The sequence below is a fragment of the Stegastes partitus genome, unplaced genomic scaffold (assembly GCF_000690725.1).
Source record: "Stegastes partitus isolate 25-593 unplaced genomic scaffold, Stegastes_partitus-1.0.2 Scaffold188, whole genome shotgun sequence".
Taxonomy (NCBI): domain Eukaryota; kingdom Metazoa; phylum Chordata; class Actinopteri; family Pomacentridae; genus Stegastes; species Stegastes partitus.
The window spans coordinates 388152-403354 of NW_007577919.1; the positions used below are offsets into that span (position 1 = coordinate 388152).

A 15203-nucleotide genomic window follows, 5' to 3' on the forward strand; every position below is an offset into this window, starting at 1 on the left:
CCAACTTTGAGCATCAATATTATGGGATGTGTCATAGTTCGAACATAAAACTGCACCATGACCCTATTAGAAACACACCATCCCCACCGTGAAGCACAGCGGTGGCAGCATCATGATATGAAGCACGGTGGTGGCAGCGTCATGATGTGGGGATGTTGTAAAGGTAGAAGGTAAAAGAAGAGAACCAATGATTGTTTCTATGACTCTACATCATTGACATTAAACTGCTGCAGTCTGACTGTTCACACTACGATACATCCCATAATACTGATGCTCACAGTTGGTTATAGAGAAAATGAACAGAAACCAGATTTAGTGTTTATATTGTGACACCTGGATGGATGTAAAACTGATCTGGTTGCAGTTTTTTCAGTGCACACAGTATTACAGCATTGTAATATCAGTCCACAGTTCATAAACTGCAGAGTTCTAACTTTAATTTTCCTTAAACTTCTACCTGAAAAAAAGAAGAAGCTTTGGATTCAGATTGGAACAGCTGCTGGTTTCCTCTTGGGATTTCAGTTCAGTTAAATCCTATTATTACAGATAAAACTAATAAATTAGACATAGACTGACTTTATTAACCCCGGAGGGCAATTGAGGTGTTACAGCAGCATGACTATTCAACAAAGGGGGTAAACAAAGCAAAATAACAACCCAGAATGTTAGGGGAGGGTATAAAATGAAGGTACAATAAAAGTAAATAAAATAAAATTAAAAAAAATCTAGAAAACATAATATAGAAGAACGTCAGCGAAATTTACAAGAATATTATCATGACTTATTAATCTTTTTTTAAACTTGATATTCATGCAATAAGAAGATATTGGCACAAATATCATGTTGATATTATCATGCTCTTCTGTTTGTTGTGACTCACTGCGCATGCTCACATAGGCGACGATTTAGCGAGCCTCCACGTCTAAGCACGAGCCGCCGGCAGCCAATCAGGAGCGGCCACAGTGTTTGGAAACAACCGTCAAAGTCCCGGATGTGGCTCCGTCAGTCCGTCAGTCAGTAAACCAGCAGCGGGGACACACTGCCAGAGAGCCGGACACAAGTTCAACCGAGGACCGAAGCACGGAGCCGCTTCTCCCCCGAGTCTTTTTTTTTTATAAACTCCGCCGCTTTCACTTCGTCCTGCCGGCTTTGTATCCACAGATTAGACGGCGCCCATCCCCGCTGCGAACATGGAAGCGGGCGATCCTCATGAAAACACGATGAGTCTGGTGGTAAAAACGCCCAACCAGGCTCAGGAGGACCGGACCGTGGAAGGAGTCCGCCTCGACTGGACCATCAGGGAGCTGAAAACGCACCTATCCGCCGTGTACCCGACCAAACCGGTGAGTTGTTACCGGGAGCAGGAGTTAGCCGGTGACCGGAGTTAGCTTCAGGCTAGCGGAGTTAGCTCCGGGCTGTGTGGAGGAATGTGATGACAGCTGCTGCTAACAGCTGGCAGCCATTTCTCTGTTTCTGAGAGTGTTTTGACTCCAAACCTGCTCAGATGATACGAACCTTTAAAGGAGACAGCAAGGGTTCTAACTGGGGTCGTTTAATTCTTTTATTTCAGCCTAAATACAACTCTTACAGAGGCTAAAGCTTCTACAACAGGTATAAACTTAAATAAAAGTGAATGACACGTCTATATCTACTATAATTTGTATGTTATTTCACTTAAAACAGTCAGAACATAACTGGTACACAGGCTAAACTATCTCTAACACTTGTTAACTTAAAGGAAAGTGACAGAAACACCTAAATGTACCATAATTTGTTTGTTATTTCCCATAAAACAGCTTAAATATCACTGTATAAACTGCTAAACTGTCTCCAACAAGTTTTAACTTAAAGGAAAGTCACTGACAAAACTACACCAGCAATAATTTATGAGTTTATTGTATGTTTTTTATTGTATAGAGAGTTAATAAATAGTTAATTTCCCTTTAAACAGCCTAAATACAACTCTTACAGAGCCTAAAGCTTCTACAACAGGTATAAACCTAAATAAAAGTGAAAGAGACATCTATATCTATAATAATTTGTATGTTATTCCCCATAAAACAGCCTAAATATTACTGTAAAAAAAAGCTAAACTGTCTCCAACAGGTATTAACTTAAAGAGAAGCAACTGACAAAGCTGCATCTACAATAATTTGTGTGTTAATTTCATGTTTTTATCGTGTAGAGGGTCAATAATATCCCTTAAAACTGTCCAAATATAACTGTTGCTAAGGCTAAAGTGTCTCTAACTTGTGTTAACTTACAGGGAAGTGACAGAACCGTCTACATGTACAATCATCTGTATGTTATTTGTGTGTTTTCATTGTTTATTAATTAGTATTAAGCCTCAGATGTTGTGCCGTGCCCGTTCCTAGATGGGTCTTTAAAATACAGAAAACTCAGTGAAATTCAAAAGTGACGCCTCAAAACACATAACAGACCAAAATAATATATAAAAAACCACCAGTAGAGCTGCAGCCACTCATCAATTAATCGATATTCTGCTTTTTTTCCACGTCTGTGACAGTTAACTGAATATCTTTGGACAAAACCTGACATTTGAGGAAACTCTGATCCAATTTGTGATCATTTTCTAATCTAATAATCCTGCAAATGATCAACAGTGAACCCACAAAGATAATTAATTAGAATTAAACGTGTCCTGTAACGACTCCGTGGCTGATTCCTCTTCAAAAACGGTTTAAATTAGAGTATAAAATGATTCAACTTGTGATCCACTTTCAGTTTTGTTGCCACGGATTCATGTTGATCCCCTGAAAAGAAAAGTGAGGCTTTACGTAAGACTGGTGTGTGTGTGTGTTGTGTAAACGTTTATCCTCAGGTGTGTTCAGGTGTGTGAGTGCGGCTTGTGATGACGTGTTCAGTTCACAGGTGATAAACGTGCTCCGTAGCCACATCGTCTGAGGCTCGACGTAAAGCCCAGCAGCCGTCGGAGGAGGATTTAAGTATTTCAGATCTTAGTCACACACTTCTGCCAGAGTTTCCAGTTTTATTGAGGAGCAGGAGGATCTTTGCTTCACTGAGATCTGAGAGGAGCACAGTTAGAAGTTGACAGAAGACTGAAAAACGTCTGGAAAAAGTGTTTTCTCAGCACAGTTAATGATTCCTGATCACTGCTGTGGGAACCGGCAGGTGTTCCTGCTGATAAAAGGCCGAGACGACGGCATTAAATAACATTTCACACCTGTGACACGTCGAATGTCGTTATAAAACTAATTAATAGACATAACTTAAAGTAGATGCATTTATTTTGTAGTTATAAAACTGGATATTTAAAGCCATAAACACAAAGAGATTATCGTATACACCACATGTGTTATATGCTGTATTTACATTATTACAAATGACCTGAACTGGGAAGAAGATTTAAGGCATTTTTCTGGTTTAAAAAAAATCCTTTCTTCAGAAACTATTTAATGACGAAACTCTCTAAACATGGACAGCACGCTCTGCTTCTTCTAAAATGATAAACTGTGACTGTAATGTTTATAGAGTTTTATTGTGAAATAATCGTCTGAATAAAGTTTTTTTTTAATTTGTTCACCAAAGAAGCATCTCAGGTTTTTTATTTTTTTGTTAAACTTTCTTCATCCAAACTCTGGATTGTTTTTTTCTTTTCTGGTTAATCGAAGACGGTTTTAAATCATAATTCAGCTCAGAAATTAGTCTTTTTCTTACTTTTTATTCAGTTTTATCTGTTAGTACAAGTTTTCACATGTTTTTTAATCAGTTTGAGAACAAATTTTATCACAATTTCAGCGTCAGAAATGTGCATCAGTGTTTCCTCAAATGTCTTGTTTTGTCCAAAGATATTACAGAGGAGGAAAGAAACTAGAAAATATACACATTTAAGAAGCTAAAATCACAGAATCTAGACTTGTTTTATTATAAAATACTCAAACTGATGAATTGATTAACAAAAAAACTTCCAACTAACCACCAGTTGACAACTAATTCGTTAATTTCTGCACCTTTACATTTATCATGTTCTGTGTTTTGACCTTTCTTTCTTAAATAAAACTTGATTTTGTGGCTAGAAATTAAATCTGTTGGAAGTTTTCCACTCAGCAGCTTTAAAAATCCGTTTCAGGAGTTCAAATTTTTGTCCAAACCGCCACTGTGAGGAAAAATATGATTTATATTTACTGACTGAAACTCGTTTCCTTCAGGCCGTGAGCGACCAAAGGCTGATCTACGGCGGGAAGCTGCTGCCCGATCACCTGCACATCAGAGATCTCTTCAGACAGGTGAGTAACACAGTCGGTTGTCTAAACCGTCGACGTCTTTTAACACAAACTCACCGCAAAACTGGGAAACGTACGAGTCGATTCAGCTGCAGACAAACTGGCGACAGAAGCTCAGTTCGACCTACTTTTACTTCGCTTGCTTGTATCAGACGGTAAGCGTCCAGAGGAGGGTTTCTGTGAGCTGCGAGGAGCTTTTTCACACTCTTTAAAAGCAGCACCGTGTCGTGTTTCACGTGTTTGGTCGCTGGGTTTTGTTGTGTGTTGAATCCCGGCTGAGGCTCGTGTTGCCAGAGACACTGAAAGACAAAGAGGAGAGTTTACAAAGACGAGATCGGGTCGGTTTCAAGCAGTCGGCAGCTTTACAAAGTTCTGACTGAGAGCTCGACAAACGCATCCAGTAACCAGCAAGACTCTCTGTCCCACCCAAAACACGCTCTGCTTTGAGATAATAATCCTCGATTAATCCAGCAGCGCAGGGGACAAAGAAAAACAAACCAAAAACATACATAAATACTAGTTCAGATTGTCCAGATAACAGTATTTTACAGATGAATCCTTTCTATTGAGCCGTCAGTGACACTCTGGAGCTGCAAGAAACATGAATAATAATGAAAATGTGTACAACAGAAAGAATAAAGTAAAAACACAAAGACAATAATGATTTAAAATAAAAGATAAACTCATAATAAAAGCAATAAATTACATGAAACTATTAAAAAAAAGAAAAAACAGGACTTGAATTTACATTTTATTGGTTTTATTTGCAGGATTAAACCGAATCAGATGATCTGTTGACGGTTGTTTCAGACGTAAGGACCAGAACGCAGCAACAAAACTCATTTTACTAACAAATAACCGACCTGCGCTCGCCTGGTTAGCAGGTTAACTGGTGAGGAACCAGTCCAGAGTTCTTACAGGCGCAGAACATTTAAAATACTGAAAACACGTCCAACATGTTGCCTCGCAGCAAGAAGGTCGCCGGTTGGCGTCCCGGTGGGGGCACCGGAATCTTTCTGCGTGGAGTCTCCATGTTCTCCCCGTGCAGCGTGGGTTCTCTCCGGGTTCTCTGGCTTCCTCCCACACAGTCCAAAAACATGTTGAGGTTAATTGGTGATTGTAAATTGTCCGTAGGTGTGAATGTGAGTGTGCTTGGTTGTCTGTCTCTAAGTGTGGCCCTGCGATGGACTGGTTACCTGTCCAGGTGAACCTGCCTTCACCCTGAGTCAGCTGGGATAGGCTCCAGCCCCCCCGCGACCCTAATGAGGATTAAGCGGTGTATAGAAAATGGATGGATGGATGGACGTCCAACATGATCCAGAAACAGTTCAGAATGACTCAAAGTTCTGTCCCAAATTACTCAAAATGCATGAAAATGTTTAAAAAGACTCAAAAATTGTCTGAAGTGATTCTAACTTTTATCAGAATGACTGAAAACACGTCCAACGTTATTCAAAAGCAGTTAAAAAAGACTCAAAGTGTGTCCAAGATCATTGAAAAGCTCCTGATATGTGGAAAATATTCAGATAAGTTGTTCTTGAGATGAACCTGAATCCTGATATCGATCAGGTTTTGTTGTTTGTAGCTTCGGTGGAGACTAACTCGCACTCGGTCCAACGTGTTTGACCCGTTTCCGCTCTCACGTCGTGTTTTGTCTCCGGTTTCAGACGGACTCGGTTCCGACGCTTCACCTGGTCTGTGCGCTCAGAAATCCACCTGCAGGGACTTCGGGAGCAAAACCGAAGGTGAGAAACAATGAACGTCTTCACTGAATATGAAATAAATGTCACTAAAGCGGGAAACTGGGTTTGAACCGTCAGATCGGACGCTTCCAGGCTGATAGTCGGTGTCTGAACGAGCTGTTTGTTGGAGGAGAATATTAAAAACTGAACCAACAGCGGACATAAAAAGTTCAGCAGCAAACATCAGACCGCAGATGGTTTGAAGTTGGTCAAAGTTTGTGTTAAAGGTCCAGTTAAAGGTCCAGCATAAAATGATTAGAGCGGCTTTTTTCTGCTGCAAAGTCATGGAAATAATAAAAAAAACAACTACATTTCTTGTCTTGTATTGTCTCTTAGTTTGTTTTATTGTGCTTTTTATTATCATTTATTTAACTCTTCCTTTATATATTTAACTGTGTTGCTCTGCTGGTTTCACCTTCGTGTGTTTTAAAGGTTCTATTTGATTATTAATATTCGTCTTATTATAATCGTGTGGAGCTTCAGTGAAACTCTGCTGCTGTTATTTTTAAACGCTGTAAACAAAACATCTGGTTGAGTTTCACCTCTGAGCAGCTGTGCTTGTTTTTTAAATATCATTCCAGCTTCTTCATTAGTGACACTTTTAAAGCCTCTTTTTTTTTTTTTTTTACATTTTATTTTACTGTTAACGTGATTTCTGATGGAGGTCAGCAGGTCAGTTTGGTTTTCAGGAACTCTCGAGGCAGCTTTAAATCAGAATAAACAGGTTTGGGTTCAACAACACGTTTGCTTTTTTTATTTTATAAATTCGAAGCATAATTCCAGAAATGCACAAACCTCCGATGCAGCAGGTGCTCTTCCTCCCGAGCAGCTCACCGAGAACTGAAACCGTTCCGCTTCAGCCGCAGTTTCAGGATCAGAAGCGAAGAAAACGGTTTCGCGACGTCTTCAAACCTCCCGCTCTGCTTGAGCCGACCCTCACGTCCAGCTGTTCTTCCCTCTGCAGGTCAGAGACTCAGAACAGCCTCGGAGCTCCGGTTCTTCTACGTCGCCTGAACTGAGGCAGAGGAGGCAGAACTCTTCGTCTCCAGCAGCTTCGCCACAGACTCCTGCGTGGCCTCCTGCTGCACCGTGAGTTCATGTGCAGGCTTCGGTGCCTTGATGCTGAGAATTCCCCCGAGACAGCTTTTAAAAAAGTGCAACGTTCGAGGCTCGTGTCAGCATGTGTGACGTTTCCCTGCAGGTCTGGAGCTCCGCAGATGAACCAGCCGACCTTCCCCACCTTCTCCCTGTACAGTCCTCAGCAGCTGCTGTGGCTCCAACACGTCTACGCCCAACAGTACTACATGCAATAGTGAGTTTTAATTCATAGGTTAAACGATTTACCCTCATGATCTCCTCTTGAATCAGCCTTAGTGGCTCTAAAGTCAACCAAATCTGGAAAAAAAAATCCCATAATACTGAAGCTCAAAGCTGGAAAGAATAAACCAAAAACAGGTTTAGTGTTCAGACTGTGACTCCTGGGTGGATGTAAAACTGATCTGGTGTCAGCTTTTAACAGAACTCATGTAGTTCTGAACATTGCGTGCGTCCATCTGCTGTACTGGTGAAGTCATGAGGCTCAGAAATAACTACAAAAAATTGTTTAAAATGTCATCAAAGCTGTTTAGAATTACACAGAAATGATCCAGAATTGACCAAGTTTGTCCAAAATAACTCAAAAATTGTCCAAAACAACTTAAAAGTGTCTAAAATTACAAGAATTTTTAAAATTTTATGAAAATATAAACAAAAAAACCAGGTTTAGTCTTTATACTGGGACTCCTGGATGGATGTAGAACTGATCTGGTGTCAGGTTCTACCAGAACTCAGATGTGTTCTTCCTCCTAAATGTCATGTGTCTATCTGCTGTACTGATGAAGTTCTGAGGCTCAGAAATGATGGAAAAAGTCCATTAAAAGGCGTAAAATTACTCGATAATTGTGGACAACGACTCAAAAAATGGGCAAAATCACCCAGAAATAGTTCACAGTGACGCGAAAGTATACCACAGTTAGACAAAAATAATTCAAAATTACTCCATAATTGCTGGAAATTACTCAGAAATGGTCAAAAAAGACAAAAAAGTTTTTTAGAATGACGTAGAAATGATCAGAAATGAGTCAAATTCTTACAAAATGACAGAAAAACTGTGGAAAACTGTTCAGAAACGGTCTGAAAGGAAATAAAAGATTGATTTGGTTGCAGTTAAAATTAAATTTGCTAAACTTTCTTCAGGTTTGGTTGATCATAGATGGAATCAGTATTAATTTTGGAGCCCTGATTGATTTTTTTGATCCTAACGGTGATTCTCCTCCAACAGCCACGCAGCTCTGGCAGCGGCAGGCTCCGCCCCCTCGCCGCCGGCCGCCACCATCGGTCAGTACCCACCGGTCCCCGCCCACCAAGTGCCCGTCCCCGCCCCCCTGGCCAATCAGAACCCCATCGACAACCTGCCGGCCAATCAGAACGCGGCCCCGGACGGCGCCTTCATCAACCCCGGCGAGGCCAACCAGAACCTGCGCATGAACGCCCAGGGCGGCCCGGTGATGGAGGACGAGGAGGACGTGGAGCGGGACTGGCTGGACTGGCTGTACTCGGCGGCCAGGTTCGGCGTCCTGCTCATGATCATCTACTTCAACTCCAACCTGAGCCGCTTCCTGCTGGTGATGAGCACGCTGCTGCTCATGTACCTGTAAGTTCACCTTCACGCCGAACCACAGCGCTCACCTGGTTAGCCGGCAACATCAGAGGAAAATCTTATCCAGAATCTTTTAGATGTACACTGGCTCTACGTACAACAGCTCGCCTTTCATTCTCCTCTACTCTGCTTCTCACATTGGGCGCCACCTTTGTGCTGCAGACGGTGAAGCTAATCTCGTTAATTCTTCCTTTGACCTCCGACAGAAGCAGTTTTCTGGTTGTTGTTGTTATCAGCTGCTGTTCTTTCGCTTTTCACACGTGTTCCCCGTTACGTAAACCTTCAGCTGCGGGAAACACTCGTTCACGCGGTGAAACTGAAGCAGCTGAAGCAAACAGTTTAAAGCATTTGGCAGTTAAACGAGCTTCAGTGTGCTTCAAATAACCGACCAGCAGCAGTTTGAAGGCTAAAGTTCAGAGAGACGAGCAGCGGACGCCTGATTCTGATCATTTTAATTGTATGTGTTCAGTCAGGAATCTAAAGAGAATATTAGTTTTTTTACAAGTTTATCAAAACATTCATCACTTATAGAAATAAGTATTCAGCCTCCTGAGTAGCTGTCAGCTCTGTGTTCTGGATTTATTGTTATTTTCATCCATTTTGTTCAGACCTGATCAACACAGCGCAGCATTTAGCAGCTAAAGAGGCTAAAAAGAGAGAAAACATTCTGTTTCTAAATGTTGGTTTGCGTCTGCTGAGCTTCAAACGTAGCGGCTAATGTTTGTTCTCCGCCACAGAAAGCTCATTTTTAGAGTTTCAGCCCAGCAGATAAATGACTTATTCCAACGTTTTCTGTTGTCGTTTACAAACTGACGTAAGTTCCTGTCTTTGGAGGAAACGCGGCTTCTCCTAGAAGTCGATTTTCACCAGTTTTTGTTCTCGTTTATCTCTTTAAAGACACGTTAAAGACTTTTCCCTCTCGTCGTCCTTCCACAGACACACCGTCGGCTGGTTTCCCTTCAGGAGGCGAGTTCAGGTCCAGGAACCGAACCTCCTGCAGCCCCCCGAGGTCCAGCACAACCAACAGAACGAGAACCGGAACCAGAACCCGAATCCAGTAAGAAAACGTTTGAATTTAACGTTACAAACTCTGGATATCGAGTCTGTAGCTCCTCCTTTAAATGAACCAGAATTCAGTCGCAGTGAACTAAATGTACGTTTAGAGTTTCACCTTCAGACTGTGTCCCAGAACCTTGAAGTCCACAGATTTATCACTTAAATGGACTTCTTCCATCATTTCTGAGCCTCAGAACTTCATCAGTACAGCAGATAGACACATGACATTTAGGAGGAAGAACACATCTGAGTTCTGGTAGAAACTAAATCAGTTTTCTTTTCATTTTGGACAATTTCTGGATTAATTTGTAAAGATTTTTTGATCATTTTTGTGCCATTCTGACTTGTTTTTTTCTTTTTTATCCCTTTTGACCATTTCTAAGTGATTTTCAACAATTATTGAATCCTTTTTGTTTAACTTTGGGATAATTTTATGTCACTTTGTACAATTTCTGGGTGATTTTGCACATTTTTTGAGCTGTTTCCAACAATTATCGAGTAATTTATCACTTTTTCATGGAGGTTTTCCACCATTTCTCAGAAAAAAAAACAGATTTGTTGGTCTGCTGCAGAAGATGATTTATGAGGCTCAGACAAAAGACCTGTAAAATATTTAAAAGCACTGATAGCGGTCCAAAAATAACATGAATATTGATCCAAATTCCTCAATTTGTTCAAAATGGCTCAAAAACTGTTCAAAAATTACTCAATTATTGTTAAAAATGATTCAGAAAATGAGCAAAGTGGCCGGACGTATACAAAAATTATCCGAAAATTACTCAGAAATGGTCCCAAATGACTCAAAGGATTCTTCAAAATGACACAGGGGTTGTCGAAAATTACAAAAACATGAACCAGAATGATTCACAAACTGTCCAAAATGACGTCGACTTCTACCAGAACTCAGATGTGTTCTTCATACCTTCATGTCCATCTGCTGGTCAAGTCGAAATCACAATACTGGCCCAAATTCCTCCAAAATGGCTCAAATATTGTTCAAAACGACACAAAAGTTTGACAGTGTTGCTCAATAATTGTTGAAAATTACCCAAAAAACTTCAAAATCGCACACAAGTTGCTCAAAATCAATCAAACATGTTTCAAAATTACACACATCATCCAATATGACGTAAAAATGATCCTGAATGACTCAATAATTGTAAAAAATTACACAAAACTACCTAAAATGACTTAAATTTTACCAGAACTCAGATGTGTTTTTCATCCTAAAATGTCACGTGTCCATCTGCTTGAAAAAGTTCATGTAAAAAGTGTAAAATTACTCGATAATTGTTGAAAACAGCTCAAAAAAATTGCTAAATCCCAAAGGAATTGGTCAAAGTGACATAAAAGTATCCCAAAGTTAGTCAAAAATGATTCAATGATTGTTCAAATTACTCAGAAATGATCAAAAAGGGCAGAAAAATAATTTAAAATGAGACAAAAATGATCAGAAATTACTCACATTCTTCCAAAATTAGTCCAAAAATTGCCCAGAATGAAAGGTTCTACCAGAACCCAGATGTGTTCTTCCTCCTAAATGTCATGTGTCTATCTGCTGTACTGATGAAGTTCTGAGGCTCAGAAATGATGGAAAAAGTCCATTAAGGTGATCAATCTGGACCCTCCTCTGCGGACTTCAAGGACCTGGAACTCTGGAAATATTCAGTCACTGCTAACTTGGACTTTGCTGGAAAAATACCCCAAGTTATAAAAAAAAAAAAAGATCAAGATTACTAATTAACTGTTGAAAATCACTCAAAAATGACCAAAAAAAATTTGCTTAGAATGACAGAAATGATCAGGAACAAATCAAATTCTTCCCCCAAAAAAAAGTAAAACTGAAATGAAGTAACGATTGATTTGGTTGCAGTTTTTAACGAAGCTAGTTGCTTTTCATGGAGTGACTCTGGTGTAAATCTGTCTTCAGGATGAAGAACCTGCAGCCGAAGGTTCTGAGGGTTCCGGCTCGATGACGGCGGTCCTGGTTCCTCCTCACCGGGTGTCGGTCATGTGGACGGCGTGGGTCTTCTTCAAGACCTTCTTCTCCTCGCTCATCCCGGAGGTTCATCAGGCCAACTGAGGACACTTTGGTCTCCTTTTTGTTTGAACTGTGAGCAGAAACACCAGCAAAACAAAAACACATCTGAACTCCAACCACAGCTGCAGGTTTTTGGTTCTCACGCCACCTGGTGGTTTTAAACGTCATTTCAAGGCCTTGAGAGACTCGAGGAGCTTCGCGGACGCCGGTTTGATGCGACGATCGACGGCAGGAGGCGGCTGAGGGGAAGGTTCCTCCACCTGTGAGCTTTCATTTAATTCAAGGCCGTAAAACACACACGGATGTTTTTTTTACTTTCACATCGACTGAGGAAGCAAATGAAGGCCAAAAAGATCCGAGTGTCTGATGGTGAAGAAGCACAAAAACGTCTGAATCCTTTTCCAGCAACGTGAGGTTTCAACAGTTAAGTTCAGTTTTTTGTGGGTTTTTTTAGGAATCAGCAAAGTTTTAGACGCTGAAGACCTAAAAACTAACCTGATGTTACTTCACGTTTACCAAACTAAAATATTCAGAGAAAAAAATCCAAGATTAAAAGATGACTTTTGTTCTTTTTTGGCCTCTTTTTGCTTCCTGACAAACAAAACAGAACAAAATCTGAAATCCTGTCAAACCTCTTCAGTGACTTTTCTCCTTTATTTTAGTTTTCGTCGAACGCATTGTGATGATTGTGACCAAATACGACTTCTTCTGCCAAACAAACTGTAAAAATAGAAGCGAAAAGTTTTGTAAATATGGTCGTACGTACACGAGGCACTTTACAACACGTATCTTATGCAAGCGCCGCAGAGGGCTTCGTTTTATAGTTTTAATGTTGAAGTCTGAAGTTAAAAGTGAGACTTATTTAAAGAATACACAATGAAACGAGCAAAGTTTAGTTCTCATGTGGCTCCTGGACCCTCTGTAGTGTCTTATTTTATTGTTTTATTGTCACCTCATTCCAGAATATTAATTAAATCTGTATTGTTTTTGCTGTTTTATCTAATTTTATCGCTTAAACGGAAGAACGACTGACCCTTTGTTCATGCAGTCATTCAGATTCTGGTCCTGATCTTTTGTTCCGACTTCATTAACTGCATGATTTTTTGGTCTGTAACAGGGAATAAATGGGTTTTAATATCTGGAAATAGCCCCTCTGTAAAGATAGCACTCTGCTTCTCTTTGAGAAAACGACGGACGTCTGGAAATTAAGTGTACAATGAAGTGTGTGGAGGAGGATTGTCAATATTGGATGCAATAAATGTTGTTACCGAATGGATTTGTGCAGAGGTGGTTTGTGGTTTTGGACAAACAGTCCAGTCAGAGTTCGTCGACCCCCGTTTGCAGGAACTCGCCTGAAGGTGAAGGTGAGGACACACGTGTGGACATTTAATCTTCAGTAAACTCAGCTGCAGCGTTTCAGCTCCACATGTGAACACAAACTGAATCTTCAGGAACGTATGTGATATGATGTTGGCGCTGACAGCAGCTCCAAATGGCCGAGAACGCTGAAAATGAGTCGGATTGTCACGTAAACCTGCAAATAATCAGAAAAGTCGAAGTTTTGGAAACATTTAAAGACGTTCTGACGTGTAAACCAAAGAAGAAATATCTCAGATTCAGTGAACCGAGTGAAACCGTTTGCAGCAGAAGTATAAACTGTTGGAAAAACACTTTTTAAACCTTATTTGGGGTTTAATCAGTTAAGTTTATAAGTTTAATCAGATTTGACTGGTGATTCTGTAAATGTGTTTTATGTCTAATTAAACAGTGAAATTACAGTTATAACTCTGCTTCTTTGTTTAGATAGAATAGAATAGAACTGTATTGATCCCTTTGGTGCAAACCTCAAGGAAATTGTTGTAAATGTAGATATAGATCAGAGGTGAGTTTACCGAATAAACCAGGCTTATTTCAGAAAGTCTGACTTACTGTCAGGTTATTTTAGTTTCATAAAGTAAATTCAAACTAGTTCAAGTTCAGTTACTCTGGAAACTTATGCTGGAAAACTAACCTGGTCCAGGCCAACTGCCAGGCTAACTGGCTAACTGTGAAGTTAACTGTAAGGCTAACTGTCATGTTAATTGTCAGGCTAACTGTCAGGCTAACTGGCAGGTTAACTTTTAGGTTAACTGGCTAACTGCCAGGTTAACTGTCAGGGTAACTGGCAAACTGTAAGGCTAATTGTCAAGCTAACTGCCAGGTTAACTGTTACGCTAACTAGTTAACTGTCAAACTAACTGCCAGGTTAACCATTACGCTAACTAGTTAACTGTCAGGCTAACTATCAGGGGAGCAGTCAGATTAACTGCCAGGAAATTGGTCAACTGTCACCATTTTTTATTGACACTTAGCCTGACATAGTAGTCAGAGAGCTAGTTTCTGAACCTGTTGTGCTAACTGATTGTCAGGCTAACTGTAGAAAAAAATAAATCCTCCTGAAAGAAAACCAGATCCAGTGTTCAGACTGAGACACCTGGCTGGATGTAGAACTGATCTGGGGTCAGGTTCTACCAGAATGATGGAAAAAGTCCATTAAAGTGATAAACCTGGACCCTCCTCTGTGGACTTCAAGGTTCTGGACCTCTGGAACATTCACAGTCTGAAGGTAGAACTCTGGTCAGTAGATGAAGGTGCTGTTGGGGGTCGGGGGGACTGACTGGTTTTCCTTTAATGATTTTGTTAAAGATGCTGAACCGTCCATGGAAGGACAACAACACTCATCAAACCATGACTGTTGGTTAACTGTGCCAGAAAACATTCCTCACACCATCCTCATCTTCATCATTATCTTCATCCTCATCAGCAGCATCAGTCGGACTGTTGTCATGCCGTTGATTCTGATCGACCATCTTTGCTTTTACTTCTTCAGGTATTTGTGAGCCTGAAACTCTGCAGCTTCACATTTCTGCTCCACACTGTGTTTGACGAAGAGGAAGAACCAACCACCAGAGACTCTGTGAGCTGGATCAGTGCTGCTATCTGCTGCTCCTCCCTCTGCTGCCGTCACAGACTCCGTTTATTCCCCTGCAGAGCTCAGAGACTGAAGCAGCTGCTGGATCTGGTTTCACTGCTTCAATCTGTCTTTGTTCAACCTGAATCTGAGGATGTTTGTCACCTGCTGAGAGCTGAGAAAGTGGAAACGAGTGTTTCTTCTGCATGTTTCTGGTTTCTCTAAGGCGTCTCTGTGGTCTGTCAGCAGGTAACATCTCATCGCTTCGTTCTGCTCTCGTTTATCTGCATGTTTTGTCTGAAACTTTACAGGTTTTGTGGCTCTAATGTCACACAAAGGTTTGCACTCTGAACAGTCTGAGTTTACCAAACCCGAGTCAGATTCACTGCCAGACTAACTAGTTAACTGCCAGGCTAACTGTCAGGCTAACTTTAGGGTTAACTGTCAGGAT

General features: G+C 40.7%; 1 protein-coding gene across 1 annotated transcript; it reads left to right on the forward strand.

Moving 5' to 3' along the window:
• Window positions 1-987: 987 nt before the first annotated feature.
• herpud1 (homocysteine-inducible, endoplasmic reticulum stress-inducible, ubiquitin-like domain member 1) lies at window positions 988-13580 on the forward strand. The gene is made up of 8 exons (XM_008280233.1): window positions 988-1343; window positions 4191-4268; window positions 5933-6010; window positions 6972-7096; window positions 7209-7319; window positions 8328-8699; window positions 9642-9762; window positions 11692-13580. The coding sequence occupies exons 1-8, from the start codon at window positions 1191-1193 to the stop codon at window positions 11842-11844; spliced, it is 1191 nt and encodes a 396-aa protein (XP_008278455.1). The 5' UTR covers window positions 988-1190; the 3' UTR covers window positions 11845-13580.
• Window positions 13581-15203: the final 1623 nt, after the last annotated feature.

What these genes read in the sequence shown, in the direction of transcription:
- herpud1 (XM_008280233.1), top strand. Translation starts at nt 1,191, where the DNA reads ATGGAAGCGGGCGATCCTCATGAAAACACGATGAGTCTGGTGGTAAAA. An exon ending in CTTCGGGAGCAAAACCGAAG is followed by an intron (nt 6,011 to 6,971) that starts GTGAGAAACAAT and finishes TTCCCTCTGCAG; the next exon opens with GTCAGAGACTCAGAACAGCC. An exon ending in GGAACCAGAACCCGAATCCA is followed by an intron (nt 9,763 to 11,691) that starts GTAAGAAAACGT and finishes ATCTGTCTTCAG; the next exon opens with GATGAAGAACCTGCAGCCGA.